This window comes from Dromiciops gliroides, chromosome 3 (assembly GCF_019393635.1).
Source record: "Dromiciops gliroides isolate mDroGli1 chromosome 3, mDroGli1.pri, whole genome shotgun sequence".
In the NCBI taxonomy this organism is placed as follows: Eukaryota; Metazoa; Chordata; class Mammalia; order Microbiotheria; family Microbiotheriidae; genus Dromiciops; species Dromiciops gliroides.
The window spans coordinates 244,583,630-244,607,928 of record NC_057863.1 but is presented as its reverse complement, the minus strand read 5'-3'; the positions used below and the strand labels follow the sequence as shown (position 1 = coordinate 244,607,928).

General features: G+C 37.1%; 1 protein-coding gene and 1 pseudogene across 4 annotated transcripts in view; both read right to left on the bottom strand.

Annotated features, from left to right (window-relative positions):
* The window catches only part of TUBGCP5 (tubulin gamma complex associated protein 5), a 54,602-nt gene that overhangs the window by 9,170 nt on the left and 21,133 nt on the right, over nt 1-24,299 (bottom strand). For all 4 annotated transcript variants that reach the window (XM_043997817.1, XM_043997818.1, XM_043997820.1 and 1 more), the window contains 10 exons: nt 21,916-22,031; nt 13,381-13,649; nt 12,018-12,216; nt 10,647-10,835; nt 9,966-10,148; nt 4,718-4,802; nt 4,499-4,619; nt 3,810-3,988; nt 2,662-2,787; nt 2,005-2,093 (listed from right to left, as the gene is read on the bottom strand). In XM_043997817.1, coding sequence (XP_043853752.1) covers nt 2,005-2,093; nt 2,662-2,787; nt 3,810-3,988; nt 4,499-4,619; nt 4,718-4,802; nt 9,966-10,148; nt 10,647-10,835; nt 12,018-12,216; nt 13,381-13,649; nt 21,916-22,031 — 1,556 coding nt within the window. The remainder of the gene's footprint in view (nt 1-2,004; nt 2,094-2,661; nt 2,788-3,809; nt 3,989-4,498; nt 4,620-4,717; nt 4,803-9,965; nt 10,149-10,646; nt 10,836-12,017; nt 12,217-13,380; nt 13,650-21,915; nt 22,032-24,299) is intronic.
* On the bottom strand, nt 20,633-21,171 carry LOC122750940 (annotated as a pseudogene).

The window sequence follows — 24,299 nt, the reverse complement described above, 5'->3', positions numbered from 1 at the left end:
TTTTGGCTCAATATGAAGAATAATTTCCTAACAGTCAAAGCTGTCCAAAAAGCATATGGAATGAATTTCTTGGAAGTGAGCATCCTATCATTGGTGGTCTTCAAGTAGAGGCTGAATTAACACTTGAATATACTGCAGACAATAGGCATACTTTGATCAGGGAAAAGACTAGATGAACTTTAAGGTTCCTTGTAACTCTACAATTGTATGATTCTTTAACGATCCTGTGAAACAATTCACATTTTTAGGAGGAATATCAGAATGATCATTAGCCTAATTTTTTTTGTTTGTTTACTTTTTTTGGTGAGGCAATTGGGGTTAAGTGACTTGTCCAGGGTCACACAGCTAGTGTCAAGTGTCTGAAGTTGGATTTGAACTCAGGTCCTCCTGAATCCAGGGCTGGTGCTCTATCCACTGCACCACCTAGCTGCCCCTAGCCTAATTTTACAAATAAAAAAACAAAGCACCATGTTTCTTAGTTAAGGACAGAGTGGAAAGATGAAAGAACTAAACAGAAATCAAGGTCTCCCTGAATTTTAGTTTGTTATTCTGAGAAATAATTATTAATAACTGCTATCTTAGGGATACTCAGTATCCCCGCCCCCCTCCTTCCTTCTTTCTAAGTTCTTCAGGTTTGGGCTTTTTTGAAGGACTTTACCCAAGTTTTAGTCTGTACCAAACCACACCTAGGTGGAAACTATTGAAATCTGATCAGCTTGGGTAGGGTCTACATTTTTTCTCTAATGTCTTTTTTTTTTTTTTTAGTGAGGCAATTGGGGTTAAGTGACTTGCCCAGGGTCACACAGCTAGTAAGTGTTAAGTGTCTGAGGTCGGATTTGAACTCAGGTACTCCTGACTCCAGGGCCGGTGCTCTATCCACTGCGCCATCTAGCTGCGCTCTCTAATGTCTTTTTGACCAAGATTTCAGTGATCTAAGCCAAGTATCTCCAGACTTCATTTTAATATAAACCACCTTCAATCATGTCAACCAACTAGATTTGATTATGGTGGTTTTTTGGGAGGAGGGGGACCCAGAGATCTCCCCTTCTTTTTAAAAATTAACATTTTTATTGAAGTTATGAGTTTAAAATTCTATCCCTTATTCCTTCCCTTCAACCTCTCTCCCCTCCCTAGATTTGACTGCTGTTAAATAATTAGATTTGATTCCTATATGATGGACCTCCTACAGTTAGAAGGGTATATAAACTGTTGAGTCCACAATTTTGGTCTTTAGTCTGAGAGAGATGGCCATTGACCATCCTTTTATTAGTAACCTGCCAGCCTATTAATAAAATGATTAAATTACCCAGAAATGTCTCATATTTTCGTCACATTATTTAACCTGAGGGAGGTGCCTTCCAAATCCAAGTGAAAAATTTGAATAAGCAAATGGTAAACTCTTTACTGCGAACTTTTCAAGTTCACTAAACACACAATCATTAATTATAATAAAGTAAAATAAAATGAGGAAATATAACTTAAGATCAGCCCATTCCCATCTGTTTGTTAGTGGAAAACCTTTTTCTAAAAAATTCTCTCCAGACTTTTCCTACTAACATTTAACCTTCTGGGGGGCAGCTAGGTGGTGCAGTAGATAGAGCACCAGCTCTGGAGTCAGGAGTACCTGAGTTCAAATCCGGCCTCAGACACTTGACACTTACTAGCTGTGTGACCCTGGACAAGTCACTTAACCCCAATTGCCTCACCAAAAAAAATATATTTTTTAAAAAATCATTTATCCTTCTGAATTATTAAAAAAGGAAAGAGGAGAGAGAGGAGGGGAGGGGAGGGGAGGGGAGAGGAGAGGAAGGGTAGAAGTGCTGCTCCTGATACTAGTGTAAGTGAACAAATATCAAACTTAACTCTTCTCTTAAATAAGCATTAAGTCCAAAGTAAGTGTTTCAAAACAAAACAAAACAAAACAAAAGGCTACTGCAAAATGAACCCAATCAAAATTTCTACAACATTCAAAATAGGAACATTTTTCAAATAACTCCTACTTACTTCCAGGCTCCCAAACCAGCCTGCCAACGATCTGCAAACATGAGGACTAAATTTAAGACTTTCATTATAGCTTCCTTCACGAAACTCACCTGTTTGGAATTAAAAATACAAAAATAAATATTCATTTTTGTGGCTAAGATTTTGATCATTTTAATCCAAAGAAGACAAGACCATTTTGTATTCACTTTAAATGAAAGCAAAATATTATCGTTAATATTTACTGAGCACTTACTGTATCTAAGGCACTGAAAAATCCAGAGATTGAATCAGACTGACACTGACACAGAAAAAGGGAGACACTGATGTTATCAGCACTCTGTTTTAACAAACCAGACCATAATCTATCACAAGTATCAAGTTTGGCAGGCAGTGTCAATGTATTAAGTCTTGCTCAGTGTTACAAACACACACCTGGAAACATTTTAAAACTATGCCTCTACTGAATAAATGAAATTACTCTTTTACAAATAAGAAGCAAAGATAACTTTTATAAAAGGACAGAACATTTCTCCCAGAACATAACCATCTCAGTAGTATGGACCTTGGTGATCTGTCAATTGTAATTTATCAAAACCAGATAAACTGCTCAATTACCAATTCCCAGGACAATTTGCTGCCTTGATAGGCAACTATCTCCAGCTTTATTTGCTACTGTACCTTTTCTCTCAGAAGACATCGATCATGAATTGTAGATAAATATCTATAATGAATTTTAATCAGTTGATCTAAATCCTTTGCTTCCTCTACTTGGTGCTGAAACTCCAGACCTGTACTGTGAAGAATCTTAGAAAAGAAAAATAAGAAGCTTTAGCTCTTCAAATTGATCATTTTTTTTCCCTCTTCCTTAAACATGTATACTTTTTATGGAATCTTTTATACTATTTTTTTCCAAATGCTTTTTCAAATTCATCCTGAAAACAATAAGTTTGTAAATTTTTACAAAATAAATTATTTGAGGTTTTCCATCGTATTTCTTTCTTTCTTTTTTTTTTTTTTGGTGAGGCAATTGGGGTTAAGTGACTTGCCCAGGGTCACACAGCTGGTAAGTGTTAAGTGTCTGAGGCCAGATTTGAACTCAGGTCCTCCTGAATCCAGGGCCGGTGCTTTATTCACTGCACCATCTAGCTGCCCCTTTATAGTATTTCTTTATGGCTATTTGAAATAAAACTTGCTGACATGGATGGGAAGTTGCTCAAGACATCTTTTGCACAAACTGAATGTTACACGAGCACATCCAACTAGAAACACTTTGTAATTATGGCATTACACAAAATCAAAATCACTGTTTAATAAAACCAATCTCATTCCTTTCTAGCCACACTTGGTGAGGAGTGATAGTGGTGATAGTGATAGGGGTTTTACTTTTTGAATTAAATCCACTATTACTCAGGCTGATCACCTGTCCTGATCACCAAAACTGATCACAAAATGATTTTCAGTTCTTTCAAAAAATCAAATCTGCCAACAAAGGACAAAAATTTGTAAAATTTGAGGATACTCAAATGAACATACTACAGGCTATGAAGACAATTTCAAAATGAGTTCTTGAAATGATTCAAGGATAACGATATTCAAAATAATGTTTAGTCTCCTACAGTTGCTTCTGTGAAAGAAAGATGCTCATTTGGATTTATGATTTTTAAAGAAAGCAATCATACTACTTTATAATTACATACTTAAGTATCCTGTGCCCCATCTAAAATATAAATCTTTTGCTGGCTCATATGTTCTTATGAGAAATGCTTAACAGTTCCTTTTAAATCTGCAGTAAGAAAGAAATGTAATGAAGCATTCAAGGCATGTACCCTCGTCATGATGTAGTTGTGTAAGCTGTTAACAAAATGCATGAGCTTCACTCTCAAGAGAAACATTCGATGAATTTGTTGTTTTACAGGTTCCTTTTGTGACCCAAACTGAGCAACAGAGTCTTGTTCAAATAACGGTCCTTCTTTAATTGGTGGCTTTTCTGCAGTACTAACCAATTCTGGAAAAGAAAAAGAAGACAGTGAGTGGGAAGCTCTTCTACATAAAGCGCTATACTACAGATGGTCTTGAATTCTGATGGAAGTAGTTATTTACATTTCAAAGGATGTACCAAACAGAAATACTTTGAAAGAGACAGAGAAAGGGGTTCAAATTTCAATAGCTTGGGAAAGGAAGATAATGAGAGGTTTCCCATTCTTCCTTTACTATTATGTCATATAAAAAGGAAAACTCACATTTCATTAATTTCTAATTTGAAAAACAACTTTGGTGAGTTCTCTATTCACATTACCCAGGTAGATGAGTTTTTATTCTTGCTAAATTCTAAATTATGTTATAGCATTTCAATTTTATTTCTGCCTAAATATCCTAGAAAATTTATCTTTAACGTTGCATAATGTGTAAAGCCACTGGTTAAAAGGTATCATCTCAGTATTTGTGTGTATGTAGAAAATGTCAAAGACAATACTCCAAATGCTTTAGTTTTTAACAATTAGTTATAATTTCTTACCATCAAATCGTAAAACATCTAGACTGTATTTGGCCCACTTTATTTGCAATAAAAGAAGAAACACTTGATTATAAATTTTTTGGCATTCTAAACTTATAACAATGTCCACAGGCCAGGGAACCTAGGAAAAAGAAAAGGAAAAGTGAATGAAAAATAACATGTTCTCCTGAATGATTTGTAAGAGAAAGCAATTTTTCAGTTAACAAGATAATTACATGCCTTGTAACTCAATGTTAGGCCATCCAAGATATGAACAGGGAGTTTCTTCTTAGTTGGGTCAACATTTTCAAAAGATATTGATAAGCTAAAGAAAGAAATTTCAAAGTTTGAGTTTATAAATGTATTCCATGACTATCCAAAATATTTTAGGAAATAAAATATCTTAATTATCTTTAAAAATAAAAACATTCAGTTTTGCATATGTTGATTTGCCTTTTCAATGGATTGTCAAAGAAAGCATTGTATAAATACTACATACAATATTCCAGAAGAGAGATCCTAATTATATTAAATATATAACCAACAACCATCAAGCTAAACATATACAATAACAAACCTGGAATACTATGTCTAGTTCTGGCCACATTTCAGAAGGGGCAATAATAACGAGTTGAAATGAGTCAAGAGGAAAAAGTAATGGGATAAGTTAGTGACATAATGATATCATCCATTAAAGGAAGTGAATATGATGAACTCGAAGAAGGGAAGACTCAGTTGAAGTGGGAGGAACCAGAGAACTGGAAGGGATCTTGGAGGTCATCTGGTCCAATGTCCTCATTTTATCGATGAGGCCCAAGGAAGTGAAGTGACTTGCAAAGGGCCATATAAGTAGTTGATATCAGATTTGAACCCAGGGATTCTGTTTCTAGAGCCAAGTCTTTCTCCATTATACCCTAGTACATTTTTAAGACAGCTAAAATTTGTTTGACTTGGTCATGGGTCCTAGTTAAGGGAAGCCAGATTTCTTTTTTTTTAAGTGAGGCAATTGGGGTTAAGTGACTTGCCCAGGGTCACACAGCTAGTAAGTGTTAAGTGTCTGAAGCTGGATTTGAACTCAGGTCCTCCTGAATCCAGGGCCAGTGCTCTATCCACTGCGCCACCTGGCTGCCCCCAGGGGAGCCAGATTTTTATTTTCACAGCTCAAAAGACTTAGGTTCAAGCCCTGCCTCTGAAATTTGTTTTTTCTTTGGACAATTCATTGAACCTCTCAGTATTCTGGGCAACACTCTATGAATAGAAACTGCAGAGAAGGTGCCAACTTTAACTGGTATAGAGTTAAACTCCCACTCACGTGGGAGTTCCCCATACCACAAGTATATCACAGGTCCTAGCCCTATAAAAGAAAACTGAACAATAACAGGTCTAGAAATGATGTAGGCTCCCCAAGGAAGGCAATGAGTTGACTATCCCTGAAGATGTTCAAGCAGAGTCTGAATGAACACATTTGTACGTGGTGTTCATGATGGGTGTACTGCTAGTACTACATGATTTCTTAAGGTCCTTCCAAGTCTCAATCAATAAATCGACAAGCACTCATTAAGCACATATGATGGGCCAGGCAATGGGAATATTAAATAGCAAACAACAAAGATGAAATAGTTCCTGCCCTTAGAGAGTTTATATTCTACTAGGGGGCTTCTCAGGTACATATATAAAAGTTTCAACAAAATCAACACAAGGTAATTTCCAGGAGGAAGTCACTCACTAGCCCTGGGGGATGAAGTAGAAGTGGTATTTGAGCCAAATAATAAAGGTAACAAGGAATTCTAAGGGTCAGGAGTGATGAGGGAGTGCATTCCAGGGATAGGGGGGCAGTCAGTCAATGCAAAGTCAAAGAAGGAGCATATAGGGTATCATGTGTTAGGAGACAAAGAAGACTGGATAGGTAAAGTAATAGATAACAAGGTTAGAAATGTAATTTGGGTCCATGTTATGAAATACTTCAAACACCAAAAAGAGAAGAGTTCATATCTGATCCTAAACCCAACAGGGAACCTGTGAAGTGTAGTGAGGAAAGTGACACAGTAGGCCCGTGTGTCAGGAAAGTTACTTCAGCAGTTGTGTGGAGGATGACCTGGAGCAGGAAGAGATCTGAGAGAAGACTATTACAATCTAGATGAGAGATAAGGGTGGGCACTAGAATGGCAGCTGTGTTAGTGAAGTAAAAGGGACAGACAGGAGAAAAGTAGAGATAAAAATTACAAAATATGGCAACTTTTGGATATGTGAGCTAAGGCAGAGTGAGGTTTTTGGGAAAAGTTAATGAGCTCTATTTAGGACATATGAGCAAAGACTTAGAACTGGAAAGGACTGTAGAGGCCATGGAGCCCAAACTCCTCATTGTCACTCCCCTTATTCAGTAAACCTCAGTGGTTCTCTATTACCTCCTGGCTCAAATCTAAAATTCTCTATCTGGCTTTTGAAGCCCTTCATAATCTGCCCCTTCTTACCGTGTGTGTGTGTGTGTGTGTGTGTGTGTGTGTGTGTGTGTGTGTATGTGTGTGTGTGTGTGTGTGTGTGTGAGAGAGTGTGAATGAACTGGGGTTTAAGTGACTTGCCCAGGGTCACACAGTTAGTGTCAAGTGTCTGAGGCTGGATTTGAACTCAGGTCCTCCTGAATCCAGGGCTGGTGCTTTATCCACTGTGCCACCTAGCTGCCCCCCTTCTTACCTTTCAAATCTTCTTTCCCCTTACTCCTCTCCACAGACTGTACAATGGCCCCCTTGCTGTTCCTCATACTGACACTCCATCCACTGACCCTCTTCCCTCAAACTGACTATCCATCACTCCTGGAATTCTCTCCCTCCTGGTTTCTCTAGTTTCCTTTGAGTCTCAGCTAAAATCCTACCTTCTGTAAGAAGACTTTTCTGACTCATCTTTTTTTTTTTTTGGTGAGGCAATTGGGGTTAAGTGACTTGCCCAGGGTCACACAGCTGGTAAGTGTCAAGTGTCTGAGGCCATATTTGAACTGAGGTCCTCCTGAATCCAAGCTCAGTGCTTTATCCACTGCGCCACCTAGTTGACCATCCTGGCTCATGTTAAGGATTATGCCTTCTTTCAGAGACTATCTCTAATCTGCCCTGTTTATATCTTTATACATAGCTGTTTTCTTCCCTATTCGAATATGAGCTCTTTGAGGGCAGGGACTGTTTTTTGCTTTTTGCATTGCCAGTGCTTAGCAAAGTGCCTGGCACATAGTAAGCATTTAACAAATGTTTACTGGCTGGCTGACTGACTGACTTACTGGTGAGGAAATTGAGGCAGAGAAATTAAAGGTATTGGGTCACACAACTACTACATGTTGGGTTTGAGATATCTCCAGGAAATCTAGTTTGAAATATCCAACAGGCAATTGAAGATGTGCAACAGGAACTCAAGAGAGAGAGAGAGAGAGAGACTAGGTCTGGGTATATCATTTTGGGAGTCATCTATGTAGGGACCATTATTAAACCAATGAGAGATAATGAGGTCACCAAGTGAGAAAATGAAGGGAGAGATGAGAACCCCAGACAGAGCCTTGGAATGTGCCCCTTTAGGGAAGACCTAATGGATGATGAACCAGCAAAGGGAGGCTGAGAAGTGGTCATATAGCTAGAAGAATCAATGGTGTCATGAAAACTTAAAGAGATGAGAGTATCTAGGACAAGATGATGGTCAGGAGTGTCAAATGCTGCAAAAAGTTTGAGAAGGATGAAGACTGATAAAAGGCCATCAAATCTGACAATTAAGGGATCATCAGGAACTTTGGACAAAGCAGCTTCAGCTGAGTGATGAGGTCACCAGAATACAGATTGAAAAGGGTCGAGAAGGGGGCAGCTAGGTGGCGCAGTGGATAGAGCACCGGCCCTGGAGTCAGGAGGACCTGAGTTCAAATCTGGCCTCAGACACTTAACACTTTACTAGTTGTGTGACCTTGGGCAAGTCACTTCACCCCAATTGCCTCATCAAAAAAAAAAAAAAAGAAAAGGGTCGAGAAGTGAGTGAAATGAGATGTGGAGGCATCAAGTACAAATAGTTTCCCCCAGGAGTTTGGCTCTGAAAGGGATGGGAGATATATGAAAACAGTTTGAGAGAAAAGTAGGGTCTAGTATGGATTTTTTAAGGATAGGGGAGACTTGAGTGTGTTTGTAGAATCTTATGGTTCTATCATTAATAAAATCATTAATAAAAACTATTAAATACAAACTCCAGCTAATCTCCACAGAACGAAAGAATTACAGAGTCCATCAATCATAAATAGGCTCATATGTACGTCTCTGTAGGGAATTAAAGATTCACAGCATAGTGGAGACAAAAAGGGCCTTAGAGATCTAGCTGCACCTCATGCAGGAATGTCTCCTAACATTCTAAGAGCTAGTCAATCAGTCCATGCTTAAACACTTTCAGGGACAGTAATCTCACTGTAGCACATTGTGGCCCATCCTATTTTTGGACAGTTCTAACAATTAGGAAGTTCTTCTTTATACTATGTTAAAATATGCCTCCTTGTTACTACCAAGTTTTGTCCCTATGTTTATCTGCAACTATACAGAATAAGTCTATTTCCTCTTCCACAGCTAGGTGGATCAGTAGTTAAGAGTGCTGGGCTTCATCTTCCTGACTTCAAATCTAGCTTCAGAGACACTTACTAGATATGTGATCCTGGGTAAGTCACTTTACCCTGTTTACCTTGGTTTCCTCATCTGAAAAATGAACTGGAGAAGGACATGGCAAACCACTCCAGTATCTTTGCCAAGAAATCCCCCCTCTCCAAAATGGGGTCACAAAGAGTTGGATATGACTGAAATGACCAAATAACAACAAAATCATGTCACACACACTGTCTTCTCTGGATTAAATATATGAAGTTATACATAGTTCATAAATAGATTTTAATTTTATAAGTCTTGCATTTCACCACCAGAATGCCAGACTCTGCAGAACTCTTATTCACTGATAATTCAAACAAAATATAACTCGTTAAACGATGTACTTTTGAATTCAGCAGCATAATTTGTATACGTTAACTATCACTCATCAGCCAGAACTGATCTTTTATAACACAGATCTATATCTGTGACACACACACACACACACACACACACACATACACCCCCACTGGCCAAAGAGCCAAGAAGACTTAGATTCAAGTTCCACCTATTACACACCGAGAAACACTGACTGTGTGACGAAGGGAAAGGGACTTAACCTCTCGGTGCTCTAGGTAATTCTCTAAAATTATAAATTGTATGGGAAGAGGGCACGGAAGGGATAGAGAGTGAGGGAAAAAGAAAGATGATGGAGGAAGGAAGAAGGGGAGAGAGAGAGGAAGAGCAAACCTACCAAGACTGAACTCAAAAGGGGTCTCATTTGTATCACACTATTAAAAAATACACATTGACACGGGTCCCAAAGTGAAAGGCAAAGAAAAGTCCATAGCATGATATTCTTTCATGATTGTATGATTATGAAACCTCCCACATTTTACCGTGAACTGTCTTCTGTATAACGTTGTCCCACTGCTTCCTGGAGTTGAACATTAAGAAAGGAAACATTCTGCCAGGTTTCCTTTTCTCTTATTTTATCAAAAATTGATGTGTAGAAGTCATACATTGTGTCTCCAGCTTCAAGTAGGAAAAAATTTCTCATGGCCTGTAGATATTCAACCAATCTAAATGGAAAAAAACAAAGACCAAAATAACAACTTATAGGAACATTTTGAGTTCATGAGATTGGAACCATGAAAAATTTTGCCCTCAGTATACCACATCAAGTTAAACAGAATAACAAAGTTATTCACACTACTTAATTGCAATCAGAAAATACTGAAGAATGTATTCAAAGACAGACTGTTCCAAACACAACAATTTTTATTACATATAAGGTATTTTATTTTTTTCGCTACATGTAAAGATAGTTCCCAACCTTTGTTTATACAAGCTTTACAATTTCAGATTTTTCTCCCTCTCCCCTCCCCTAGACAGCAGGTAATCTGATGTAGGTTATATCTATATATATCTATATCTATATACATATACATCAAATGCGACAATTTTTAAATCAACTTAAAATTTGGAAAATAAGTCCCTGCAACCACACTTCTTGAATTGATCTTAAAATACAATACACAATGAACCATTTTAAACTAGAAATTCATTTCCCATCTTACTTGTAATCTTTCTTTAAAGTCTGCATTAGATTTCCACAGCATTTCAGATACTGCTTGTCAATATGAGGGTAAAGGCAGGATCTCAGGGTTAGTTCAAAAGTCTGGCACGTAACGGATTCAGATGATCTATCCATACAAATATCACCACAAGTGAACTTTTCATGAAAGTCACTCTGCTCCAAATACAACCTTCAAAATAAAAATATGAATCTTGATTTTTACTGTGGCCATCAACTGAATTATTTAGGCTCAGAAATGCATGGGCTCCTTCTTATGTTCACTTATTCTTACAAAGTCATACCATAAAAATATTACTTTAGTATGTTAAAATCTCTTAGCCTAGAACCCTACTGTTGTTAAATGTAGGCATCTTTGGAAGTTTTAATTCTTCTGAGCTACTAGAGAATGATTTAATGAATAAATTCCAAGACATTGTGGCAATTACATGGTATTGATGTTAGAGTAGCCCTCGAAAGTTAGTTTCTAGAAGTGCCATACTTCCAAGCTACAATTTACCCAGTGAAAGAATATGACTTAATATGTTACATAACATTTGGCCAGGACCAAAACCATCAAAAACTCCCTTTTCTAAAATATATTCTTTATGTATCTGAGAGAAAAAAATAAAGCAACAAATCTACATCAATGTGCTAATGTCAATGCATCCTAGCAAACCTGACATGAGGTAACAAAACCACCAAATAACAATGAAAACTTTAACAAAACCATTTTTCTCACATTCTTTAAACAAAAATATTTGTGTTTTGTAGCCATTTTTTGTTTTTTCTTTTTGGTGGGGCAATGAGGGTTAAGTGACTTGCCCAGGGTCACACAGCTAGTAAGTGTCAAGTGTCTGAGGCTGGATTTGAACTCGGGTCCTCCTGAATCCAGGGCTGGTGCTTTATCTACTGCCCCCTGTCATTGTTTGTTTTCTTTTTTCTTTTTTTTTTTGTGAGGCAATGAAGGTTAAGTGACTTGCCCAGGGTCACACAGCTAGTAAGTGGTGTCTGAGGCCAGATTTGAACTCAGGTCTTCCTGAATCCAGGGCCAATACTTTATCCACTGCACCACCTAGCTGCCCCCCCCAACCCCCTTCATTGTTTTTTTTGGGTTTTTTTCCTTTTTTTTTTTTTTGGTGAGGCAATTGGGGTTAAGTGACTTGCCCAGGGTCACACAGCTAGTAAGTGTTAAGTGTCTGAGGCCGGATTTGAACTCAGGTACTCCTGACTCCAGGGCCGGTGCTCTATCCACTGCGCCACCTAGCTGCCCCCCTTCATTGTTTTTTAAGAGAAAAATCTTTACCTAATCAGTTATTAGATACTGCAGAGACCTTGGGACTTCCACAGTCACAATCTGATAAGTTTGTGTTACCTTGCAAAGTTAATGGCCAGTAAGGGATCATGAACATCATCCAGCTCCAGGTGTCTTTCTGCTATGGACTGCATCTTAATCAAACTCTCCTTGGTAGCCTGTTCTTCAGTGATGACATCTGCAAAGGAATCTTCCCCATGCCGGAGTCGAGACTGCACAGACTCAAGAAACAGTGTGTACAAACTTTTTCTTTCTGCATCTGAAGCACAAAAGAAAATTATTTAGGATTAAAATTTGCCCTGGTAAATAAAACTAATAAATTATACTCCAAATAAGTAATTTCACATTCATACTCACCTAAAAGAAAATACATTTATCTTTAAGTATAAGTGGGAAAGAATTTTTATCATAATCATAGCCTATGGATAGCAGTAATAGGCATTGTGTAAATGCAACAAAATACAAGCTGCTTTGTTCTGAATAAGCAAAAGTAGAGAACCATTCTAAAGTGTCCCCATTAACATAAGCATAACATCCAAAAGCTGTATATATTTATAGTGGTAAAATGACCACAATGGATAATATTGTGTTAACATTCTAGGAGTCATACTTTTATCTGCAAAAATTACTCAAGACAGTTGTCCTAGATAATCGGCCTGCCTATGGGGATTGTAGAGTGCTCTGAGAAATGCCTGCAGGAAGATGGCTCATCTCCCTAGGGGAGCAACTATATTTCATAATGAGGACCTATTACTTAGTCAGAAAAGAAATATTTCTCTGAGTTGAAAGAATTTGAAAATGCAAGCAACAAAAAGTTTGCAATTAGAGTGATTTAAAATGAAAAAAAAATCCATGTCTACACTTTTCAAGAGTCAATTCTTTTATTCTAATGCTGAAGTTGTTTTCTTTTGTATTGCTTAAGCTGTATCAACAGTCAGGCTGTGGATCAAAATACACAAGAAGGTCTAAATCTAGCTGTAAATAGCAGACATGACTGTCAGGATCAATAGGCATCAAGATCTCCCAGTTCTACAGTTTTCCTATGTAAATACTTCTGTTTTCAATTCACTGCTTTATTTAGCTCACCTCATTAAGAGCTTTCTAGGGGGCTGTTTAAAAAAACACCTTGGGGAGAAGAGTGAATATAGTACATGCACAATTTATCATACTGCTTGTTCAAACACTGTGTTTAAAGCTCCTAATGAAGACTGCAGCCTTTAAATAAACCATTTAAAAATCTTACTAGAACCATCAACAATGGCATAATTTCCTCATTTGTCAAGGGTGATACACCCCTGGTAGTCTTGGTTATTTTTAAAATATAATTCAATCATGTATAATAGGACAATTTAGATTCTAAACAGTGAGTAGTTCAAATGCAGGAACGACTAAGCAAAGCAACATGAAAAGCAAGCAATTTCACCTCTTGAAGCAGCTTGGTGTGGAGAACTATCTGAGCACTGCAGGTTCTTCAGTAGCTGCATAGATTTCCCAGCCATTATAATGTGCTTTAAGACAGGTTTGAGAAAGGACACCATGGTGTGCTGCCTGCTTGAGGGAGCCTGGTCACTGCCAGAACTGGCACTAGCATTATCACTCATTTTCTCCTCATTCTCTGTCTTTTCGGATACACTGTAGAGTGTGTAGGTCGCATACCAAAAGTCTCTGTGATTCACTGGAACATTTTTGTTTCTAGAAAGAAAATCAAGATAGCTATAAATTTTTAAAGTCTCCACTAAAGAAAAGAAAATGCACTCACACATCTTAGCAAACCATATCTGTTTTTCTGGGTATCTCAAAATACATGCAAGAGCTGCATCCTTCACTTTTAAAACAAACTGAATAATGATGGTAAAATTTAAGTGAACAGAATAGACTTTGCTGACCTGGTGTATTACAAAGCATTAATGATTAATCTTTTACTCTTAAATGAAATTGCCAACAGAGTTATCAATTAAGAACTGCACTACAGCATGTCCCATTGTGTCTCTACAATCCTAATCCAACGCTGTTGCTCTCTTAGTAGGGAACTAATAACCTCTCTTACCACCCTCTGTGAAAGTAATTTCAGAAAATCTATATTACTCCAGCACAGACAAATGAAATTCTCAAGTGGATTACTTCTGGTAATGAAAAAAAGTGCAACCATTTATCCCAGAAGAAGTTAACTATGGAAAGTCTGAGTCCCATTTGAACTAATTCTCATTGCAGGAAAGTGTACAATATAAAAATCAGTGCAAATTTTAGTTATTAAAGTATTCCTTTGTTAATATAAAACAGGCTTAGATTTTCAAAAGTATAAAAAGGAGCAAATTCTATCATTGATGTGTTAACTAAAAAAATATATGAAAGTCAACAAAATTCAATTCAATAAATATTAAAGAGTCCATCCTGGCAGTATGCTAAGCTAGTTTCTGGAGTTGCAAAGGTTCAAAAATGACAAAATCCTAGCCTTTGTGGAGTTTATATTCTACATTCAGATTGCTTCTATTAAATAATGTCAAAGTTATACATTTTATAACTGAAAACTAGGTTATAAAAATGTCAACAGTTTTGTACTCAAGCATGCGAGTCTCTGTCAGAACCATTAGAAGTTATATGGTATCATAAAGAACCTCTTGCCAATAATAAAATTAAAGACTGAGAAAATATAGAATCTATTTTTAATACATAGAGCAAAAGAACAGCAATTCATTTCTGTGAACTAATACTATTGGGACAATGCCTAGGCAAGTTAGAATACTTGAAGTTGCATCTAGCTAAATGTATTTCGTAGAAACATGAATAACATTACATGTGACAGTCTATTAAGATGTGTTCCCTTATTAAAAACAGCAATTTTGAAAACAAAACAATTTGTTTTTGTCAGAGGATAACTTTTGAGGAAAACTCTCCCATTACATTACTGCCAAACTGAATTGGGAAACATCTTTGTTCCCACACATGCTCTCTAGGTTGACTAAACCCATTACCACCTCTGCACATATTCTTTATAAAATATAAGTAAATACATTAAAGGTTCCTGCCTTATGCTTTGGTTCTATTTCCAAAATAAGATGCTCCAATATCTTGAAATATTTTCCTAACAACATAAAGAGTTTGGCCTAACCATCTACAGAAGAAAAAACAAATTAATGAAGAATACCAGGTTGGATGAATGACCCATACAGCTTATCCATTAGTACATATATCTTAGCCAGACATTAAAAATGTTCCAAAGTTTTTTTGTTTTGTTTTGTTTTGTTTGTTTTTTTAAATAATCTTTTATTTTTCTCTGGTTACATATAAAACCAATTTTCAACATTTTAAAAAAAGTTTTGAGTTCTAAATTCTATCCCTCCCTCTATCACCTCCCCTTCCTTGAGACAAGCAATCTGATCTAGGTTATACATGTACAATCATGAAAAACATTTCCATATGAGTCATTTGGTGGGGGTAAAAACTCTAACCAAGAAAAAAAAGAAAGAGAAAACATTGAAACATATTTTGAACAAGGAAAATAAATCTTAAATGTATATTCTGGAATTTGTTGAGTAACCAAATTATGGTCCCATTCCTCCTAGACTATTCTTCTGGAAGAATCAATGGAGTTCTTCCCAGAAATCTTTATCAGTACTTCCCATTGAGTGGAAGAGAGTATTTCCCAAGTGGTGAACCTTGGCCTAATCAATCTGAAGCATATTGCCTTTAAATGACTCAATAACCTTATCTCTTCAGAGGTAGGGAAGGCAATGAGCTTCTCTACACAAGAGGTACTCTTTGTTCAACTTCTGGTTACTATTCAATCCATTAACCTAATGGAAGAGCTTTACTGTTTTCTTCTTTTTGTCCTGACCCTTTCAAGAGGCTTTCCTGATAATTTTGGAAAGAACTATGGAAGAAAATACTATTTCTTAACATTTTAAGATATACTAAAAAGGAGGTTCTAAATATGTTTCCACAATACAAAGAAGGAAATAATCTCTACTTGCAAGAGCTTGCATTCAAATAGGGAAGATAACAAGGGCATAAATAAGTAGATGTAGTGTAGATATACACATCACCCTCATGAAGCCATTGGTCCTCTTCAAGAAGGAAGGATGAACAACAAAAACAATAATAAAGAGAATAAATTCAAAGCTGTTAAATACAAGGTAGCTTGTGAGGGAGGGCACTAACAGCTGGGGAGACCAGGAAAGGCTTCATGAAGAAGGTAGTTCTTAAGCTGTCTTAAAGGAAGAGAAGGACTCTATAATAAACACAATATGTTTCTAGTTTACAACATTTTTGTCACATATTCTTTAGCTCTTCAACAGGAAACCATACTTTTAGAACATGAGATATTATGCATGCCTTTTTAAAAAAATTTTACATATAAGGTATTTTATTTTTTTCATTACATGTAAAGATAGTTCTCAACTTTTGTTTATACAAGCTTTACAATTTCAGATTTTTCTCCCTCCCTCCCCTCTCTCCCTCCTCCCCTAGACAGCAGGTAATCTGATAGAGGTTATATCTATATATCTATATACATATAGATATATAGATATATCTATACACACATATATATATATATACACATAATAACATTAATCCTATTTCTGCATTAGTCCTGTTATAAGAGAAAAAATCAGAGCAATGATGAAAAACCTCAAAATAGAAAAAAAAAACCAACAGCACCAAAAACAAAAGAAATAGTATGGTTCATTCAGCATCTATACTCCACAGTTCTTTTTTTTTCTTTCTTGGATTTGGAGATCCTCTTCTATCATGAGTTCGCTGGAATTCTTCTGTACCATTGCATTGGTGAGAAGAATATAGTCCATCACAGTAGATCAACACTCAATGTTGATGATACTGTGTACAATGTTCTTCTGGTTCTGCTCATCTCACTCATCATCAGCTCATGTAAGACCCTCCAAGTTTCTCTGAACTCCTCCTGCTCATCATTTCTTACAGCACAATAGTATTCCATTGTATTCATATACCACAACTTGTCCAGCCATTCCCCAATTGATGGTCACCCCCTCAACTTCCAATTCCTTGCTACCACGTAAAGAGCAGCTATAAATATTTTTGTACATGTGGGTCCCTTTCCCCTTTCCATGATTTCTTTGGGAAAAAGACCTAAAAGTGGTATTGCTGAGTCAAAGGGTATGCACAGCTTTATCGCCCTTTGGGCATAATTCCAAATTGCTTTCCAGAATGGTTGGATCAGTTCACAGCTCCACCAACAGTGAATTAGTGTTCCAAAAAAAATGTTCCAAAGTTGAGCCCAGGACTGAATAAGAGGTAGAGAGTGAGGTGAGGTAGACTACCTTTGTGAAACTGAACACTGCTTTTAGTGGCCCCCAGCTTCTCCCTAAAACAAAAGCTCATCCTTTTATTTATTTTTTTTTTGGTGAGGCAATTGGGGTTAAGTGACATGCCCAGGGTCACACAGCTAGTAAGTGTTAAGTGTCTTAGGTCGGATTTGAACTCAGGTACTCCTGAATCCAGGGCCGGTGCTCTATCCACTGCACCACCTAGCTGCCCCCTCATCCTTTTAATTATATTATGTGGGTGCTACTATATGGCTGTGAACTATAGAACACTATGGTCTCCAAGTAAATCAAGTTATGGGTCCCCCAAAATACATGGACAGCTTCAGTAGGTGTCCTTTGGCTACAACATATCACCAACCAATAACATCAGAAGAAAAGTAGCATAATTGCAAGTAACCATGTGCAAGTCAAGTTTTCCATCTGTAAAACTGGGAAAGTAGCACCTACCCAACAATGTTGCTATCAGGATCCAAGTAAGAAGAACATAGAACATTAACTTGCACCAAAGATATATGACTATTATTGTGGGAAACTCCCTTTACTAATTTAAATTGCAAGTCATCAATAATTTATAATCTTATAAAAATTCCTGTTGCTCAAAGAGGTTAAATGACTTGCTTATGGTCATTCAACTAATAAGTATCAGAAACAGGATTTAAGGGGCAGCTAGATGGCACAGTGGATAGAGCACCGGCCCTGGAGTCAGGAGTACCTGAGTTCAAATCCGGCCTCAGACACTTAACACTTACTAGCTGTGTGACCCTGGGCAAGTCACTTAACCTCAATTGCCTCACTAAAAAAAAAAAGAAAAAAAAGAAATAGGATTTAAGTCCACCTTTCCCTGATTCTAAGTCCAGTAATTTATACATTACATGATATCATCTGTCATTAGTATATTTATTAACACAAACAACAGCTTTTTAATCCTTACAGACTATTCAAGTAAAGAGCAAAAATTGTTCAATACATTACTATAGGTTGCAAAAAATTGAGCACCAAATGAATACCTAGCAAGACATAACCATGTAGCTAGAATTTTACAACAGAAGCTCTCTATCTTTTGTAAGCTAACAGAACAGAAATCTCCACACTAAAAATACAGAGTTGAGGATATCCCTGAGAATTCAACAAATAAACTCTGCTGGAAAGTATTATCACAGACGAATGTGTTGTCCAAAGTTTCTCAGATATAACAGTGACCCATAAAAATTTAAGAGTGTTTTTAATAGAGGTCATTATATTAAATATGCACAATCTACAAGCTATGTGGAATGAAAAGCTTTCAAAATATAAAGATATAGAGGAAGAGAACACAACTGTGTAGAAGAACATATAGATCATCCTTGTCATCCTGTCTGCTTTAGGAGTAATCTCAAGATGCTTTCAGTGAGCCTACAGAAAATGTGCTTACATCCCAATATTTCTGTTCAAAAAAGCAGTTATTTTGGGGGCAGCTAGGTGGCGCACTGGATAAAGCACTGGTCCTGGATTCAGGAGGACCTGAGTTCAAATCCGGCTCAAATACTTAACACTTACTAGCTGTGTGACCCTGGACAAGTCACTTAACCCCAATTGCCTCACTAAAAAAAAAAAAAAAGCAATTATTTTGTCCACCTATACAACTATCTGCAGTACATCAAGTATAAAAAATTAGTGGAATAAAACAATCCCACAACTGTTTCTATCTGAACTCCAGCACAAAAGGAGAGAATGAGCCAAGTGTATTGGTACATGCTTGTAGTCCTTGCTTTTGTGGGAACGAGGAGGCTGGTGGATTACGTGAGATCAGGAGTTCGTTGCTGAAAACTAAGCCCATTAAGTTTAAGCACAACATCAATATGGTGAGGAAGGTTGGGGGAGAAGATGGTTAGGGAGGAAGTGAACCAACCCAGTTTGGAAAAACAGACCCAGTTAAAGCTCCCCTGCTGATCAGTAATGGGATCAAGCATGTGATTGGTCCCTGCTCTTCCAGCTTTGATAAAATAGAGACACCCAGTCTCGAAATTAAAAGATGAGGATGAGATGATGATGATTAATAAGAATGAGATCACTGTTTCTGTGTTAGATCTTTCTATTACAACTTCCTCTAAGAATTTGATTCCTGACCAAAAATCAAGAAAACAGAATTGGAAGAGTTAGTAAAACTAGCTTGACTAATTAAAAACAAAGTCATATAGTACTTAATTAAAGAGATGAATGGTTTAAACCAAGAGATCATCAAACCAGAATTGACAGATTAACAATAGCTGTCTGTCATCCTCTGCTCCTGTTGACATTTTCTCCGTTCATTATGTTCCATCTTAAAAATGCTCTTTCCTCTATAGAGCCTATCCTGAACCTCCAGTTGAAAAAGGTCTTTCCTCCCTCAAGTCTCACATGATATATAATTTATACCTCTGATATGTTATGTTCTATTTTACATAGGATCATAGCTATAGAGCTAAAAGGGACCTCAGAGGCTTTTTAACTGCCTTAAGCTCTAAACTGCTTGAAAACAAGGACCATGTCTTCATTATTCTATCTCAATCTCACCAAAAACACATCAAAGAATAAAATTCACATACACTTCAAAAATCTCTAATTTCCTCAGTGGTACAGGGATGCCTATCATTAGATATGACAAACTCTCTTGTAGCCAAGTCCTAGAGAGCCATGTGAGACACACAAGAGATTAAGTGACTTGTTTAGGATAGAAGAGCTGATAGTGTCAAACGCCAGGCTTAATCCTACATCTTCCTTGACTCTAAGCTCAGTACCAGCATACTTGAGAGATGTTGTGGATCTGGTTCTAGACCATGACAATAAAGCAAATATTGCAATTAAGAGAGTCACAAACTTTTTGGTTTCCCAGTGCATGTAAAAGTTATGTTTACATTATACTGTGCTCTATTAAGTGTGTATAATATGATGTCTTAAAAAACCGTACATGCCTTAATTTAAAAATACTTCATTGCTGGGGGGCAGCTAGGTGGCACAGTAGATAAAATACCAGCCCTGGATTCAGGAGGACCTGAGTTCAAATCTGGCCTCAGACACTTGACACTTACTAACTGTGTGACCTTTGGCAAGTCACTTAACCCTCACTACCCCACAAACCCCCCAAAAAACCCAAAAAAACTTTATTGCTAAAAAATGCTAACTATCATCTGAACCTTCGGTGAGTCAAAATATTTTTGCTGCTGGAGAGTACTGCTTCAATGTTGATGGCTGCTAACTGATCAGGGTGGTAGTTGCTAAAGTGTGGGTTGGGGTGGCTGTGGCAATTTCTTAAAATAAGACAATTACAACATCAATTGACTTTTTTTTTCAGGTTTCCAATTGGGAGATTTATTTAAACAGATGAATGCAACATGGGCCTCTTCATCTTTGCACTTAGAAGAAGGTGTTGGGCCTCTTGGTAGTGGCTTGTGCTGGTGCCGCAGGACTCTGTGGGGCAGTGGGAACTTGATTTTGGAGTTGTGGAACTGCTTGACTGCAGGCCGGCGGCATTTGCTGGCAGGAATTTCTTCCACTTTCATAATCTGGATGGAGTGGGCCCTGGCACAGTGACAGACCCCCATATCTTGGTAGCACTGAGCGACAGCACCAGCAGTGGTCAGATCCCTGTACTCCCTGTACATGTTGTGGGTCCCACTCCTGGAATCGTAGCGCAGCCAGATGCCAAAGTTTTTCACCCGAAGAGGGGTCTTTTCAAAGACCTGTCCACAGTACACAATTTCTCCAGAAGACTTCTTCATCTTTTTCAGTTGGGAAACAAAGTACCAGAATCGGGACTTTGCTACAACATGATTAGGAGCAAAGATCCGCATCCGATAAAGAGGTGGCACTGGACTCTTGGGTGTAGGCAGGCATCTTCCAACTACCTTATACTCTCTCAGGGTGCCCGAGGCCTTCATGATCATCAATTGACTCTTTCACTCAAAAACTTAGAAGCCACTGCAGCATTATTAACTGGCCTAATTCCAATATTGTTGTGTCTAAGGGAATTGGGAGGGCCAAGGAAAGGGAGACAGGAGAAAGGCTGGTCGGTGGAGCAGTCAGAATGCATGCAGCATTTATTGATTAAGTTCGTTGTTTTATGTGGGTATGGTTTGTGGTGCCCCAAAACAATAACAATACTAACATCAAAGATCACTGAGTGGGGCAGCTAGGTGGCACAGTGGATAGAGCACTGGCCCTGGAGTCAGGAGTACCTGAGTTCAAATCTGGCCTCAGACACTTGACACTTACTACCTGTGTGACCCTGGGCAAGTCACTTGACCCCAATTGCCTCACTAAAAAAAAAAAAAAAAGATCACTGAGCACAGATCACCATAACAGATCTAATAATAATAATGAAAATTTGAAATATTTCAAGATTTACCAAAATGTGACACAGAGAAACAATGTGAGCAAAGGCTGTCAGAAAAATGGTGTTGATAGACTTCCTCAACACAAGGTTGTCACAAACCTTCAATTTGTAAAAAAAAAAAAAAATCTTTGAGGCACAATAAAATGAGGTATGCCTGTATACTATAGCACACTGCTCCCTCTAAGAGTAAAAAAGAGAAAAGCATTCTCTATCATGACATAGTAAAACAATTACTGTTCAGCTTGCTTCCAATATTACCAAGTTTACTAGAGGTTGCTGATACAGTGAGTACTTTTGTTCTTACCTCTGAATGATGAATTCTTTGGCAGGATCAAATAGGTTACCATGTACTATCCATTCATCCACAGTCTGCAGATATGGTCTTACAGTTTCAACCCAAAGAGAAAAAAGGAGGGAGACCTGATAACATCAAATTTTGTAGTTTAAATTTCCAGTTACAGACAACTATTATACATTGAGATAATAAATATTTTAAGCATTTCTGCAACTAGTTTTTTTTAAGCGATATTAATATTTTATAGGACAAAGTCAAGGGAAAAAATGCAAAAAGTCTCAGAAAACTAAAACAAAGGAAAAAATTCCTCACGATTAAATATCTTCCAGGGAAAATACTTTTTATCATTATCTGAATTACTATCTATTTTAACTTCTTCCTGAAAAAACTGACAGCTGAAGTATTTACATAGCAAAAATGATGTAACAAAAAAGTAAGTGGTATTGATTTTTTTAATGTCAAGGTTTCTTCTTTGGTCTAGTATTTAAAGTGAAATTTTAAAAAATCAAAATGATTACACAGATGCAATAAAAAGGCTAAGATTCATTACAACCCACATCTACCTTGAAATTTAAAAATGAACTATGAGAGTTCTCCATGTATTTTAAAAAAATGGACTTTTTTATTAGATAAAGATAACTGGAAGGACAGATGGTCTATTAATGCCTAAGGCTGCAATGAATTACAAAAATTCATCCTGAAGAATACATTCAGTATGGTTTAACAGATCATCCTGATAATTCACCACAGGGAATTCCCCAAATTCTTGCCAATAGATTTTAGAGGAAATACTTTCCAATGCTTAATATGGAATCACTTTAGCACAGCTACCCTTGGCTACCTATAATCCTAATGCTTATTCCTTTCCAAACTCCAATTTCGGATTGCTCCCAATACTTTCTCCATTCCTACAAGCATGCTGTGGAACACCACTGGAGGAAGTTAAATAGTTCTGTGGAATGGATCCATTACAAATGTATGTTATCTAATCTCAAGTAGGTCCTCACTGCTGCAGGGAATCTCTTTAACTTTTCTCTAATAGATCCAATTTCCCATGTGGCACAGCATCTGTTCCAAACCTTCTCAAGCAACCCACAACTATCCACCTCCTCCCTTCCTCAGGGCTAAGAATGATAGTCTCAGAAAAAAAAGGGAGGCCACCCATTATGAACTTCCTCTTATTCTCAATTGTACACTTCAAATTCCCTCTACATCAGACTCCATTCTTTCCTCCTTTATTATAGTCTTAGAGAAAGAGCAACCCTTCTTGCTAATGCCAATCCCTCTAATTATGTGCCCTTGATTCCATCCTGTCCTGTCTGCTTCAGGAGATGGCCCTTTTGAATATCTGCTCTCTCATACTAACTTTCAGTCTTTATTAATTCACTAGTTCCTTCCCTGATGCCAACAAACATGCTCAGATCTACCCCATTCTTTAAAAAACTTTCTTTTGACTCTACTACCTCTTCAGGTTATCATCCTGTATCTTCTCTCTATTAGTCACTCAGTCAATTAACAAGCATTTATTAAGTGCTTACTATTCAGGAGACCCTGCTAAGCAATGTGTATACAAAGAAAGGCCAAAGAGTCCTTCAGTTATGGCACTCACAATTCTAATGGGGAAGCAAACATGCAAACAACTATATACATACCAGATTTATATTGTAAATTAATGGTAATCTTAGTGGGAAGGAATTGGGGGCCAGGAAGGAAGAGCACCAGGAAAGGCCTCCTGCACAAAGTGGGATTTGTGCTTAGTCTTGAAGGAAGCCCTGTGTTTGGCATGTAGTAAATGCTTGATAAATTTGTGATGAATAGAAGCTTATTACTCTAAGTAGCGCCTAAATCTGAGTGATATAACTAAAATAATTCAATTTCAATATGATTTTTTAAAATAGAGGATGCCTATTCTATCTTGTTAAATATATTACCACTTAAAATTGTTTAAGGCTAGAGGATCTTGTTTTTCATTTATGTATTGGAGGTATTCAATAGGCTAAAGTCTAACATTAGCCTGATGATGTTGGCAAATGTTTTATATGCAATATAAACTAAAATACAAGAAAACATGCCCTCTTCAGGTATAATTTACCAAGTCAGTCTAGTACATAATTTGTGCTTAATCAGAGTTTATTGACTGACAAAGTTAATAACAAACTTACTTATTAGAAAAGAAGGCTTAAAGAAATTTTTTTAAATAAAAGGAAGGTTTCTATTGATAAGAGGTGGTAGGCAAAGTGATGAAAAAAAAGAAAACAAAGAAGCCCATCAATGAAATATAAAAAACACAGAAGGATGTTCAGAAGGTTAAAAGACAAGTAAAGCTTTGTTAATAAAATATTAAATTTAACATACACTTAAAAAATCAAATGATGGAACAGAAGTTTACAATT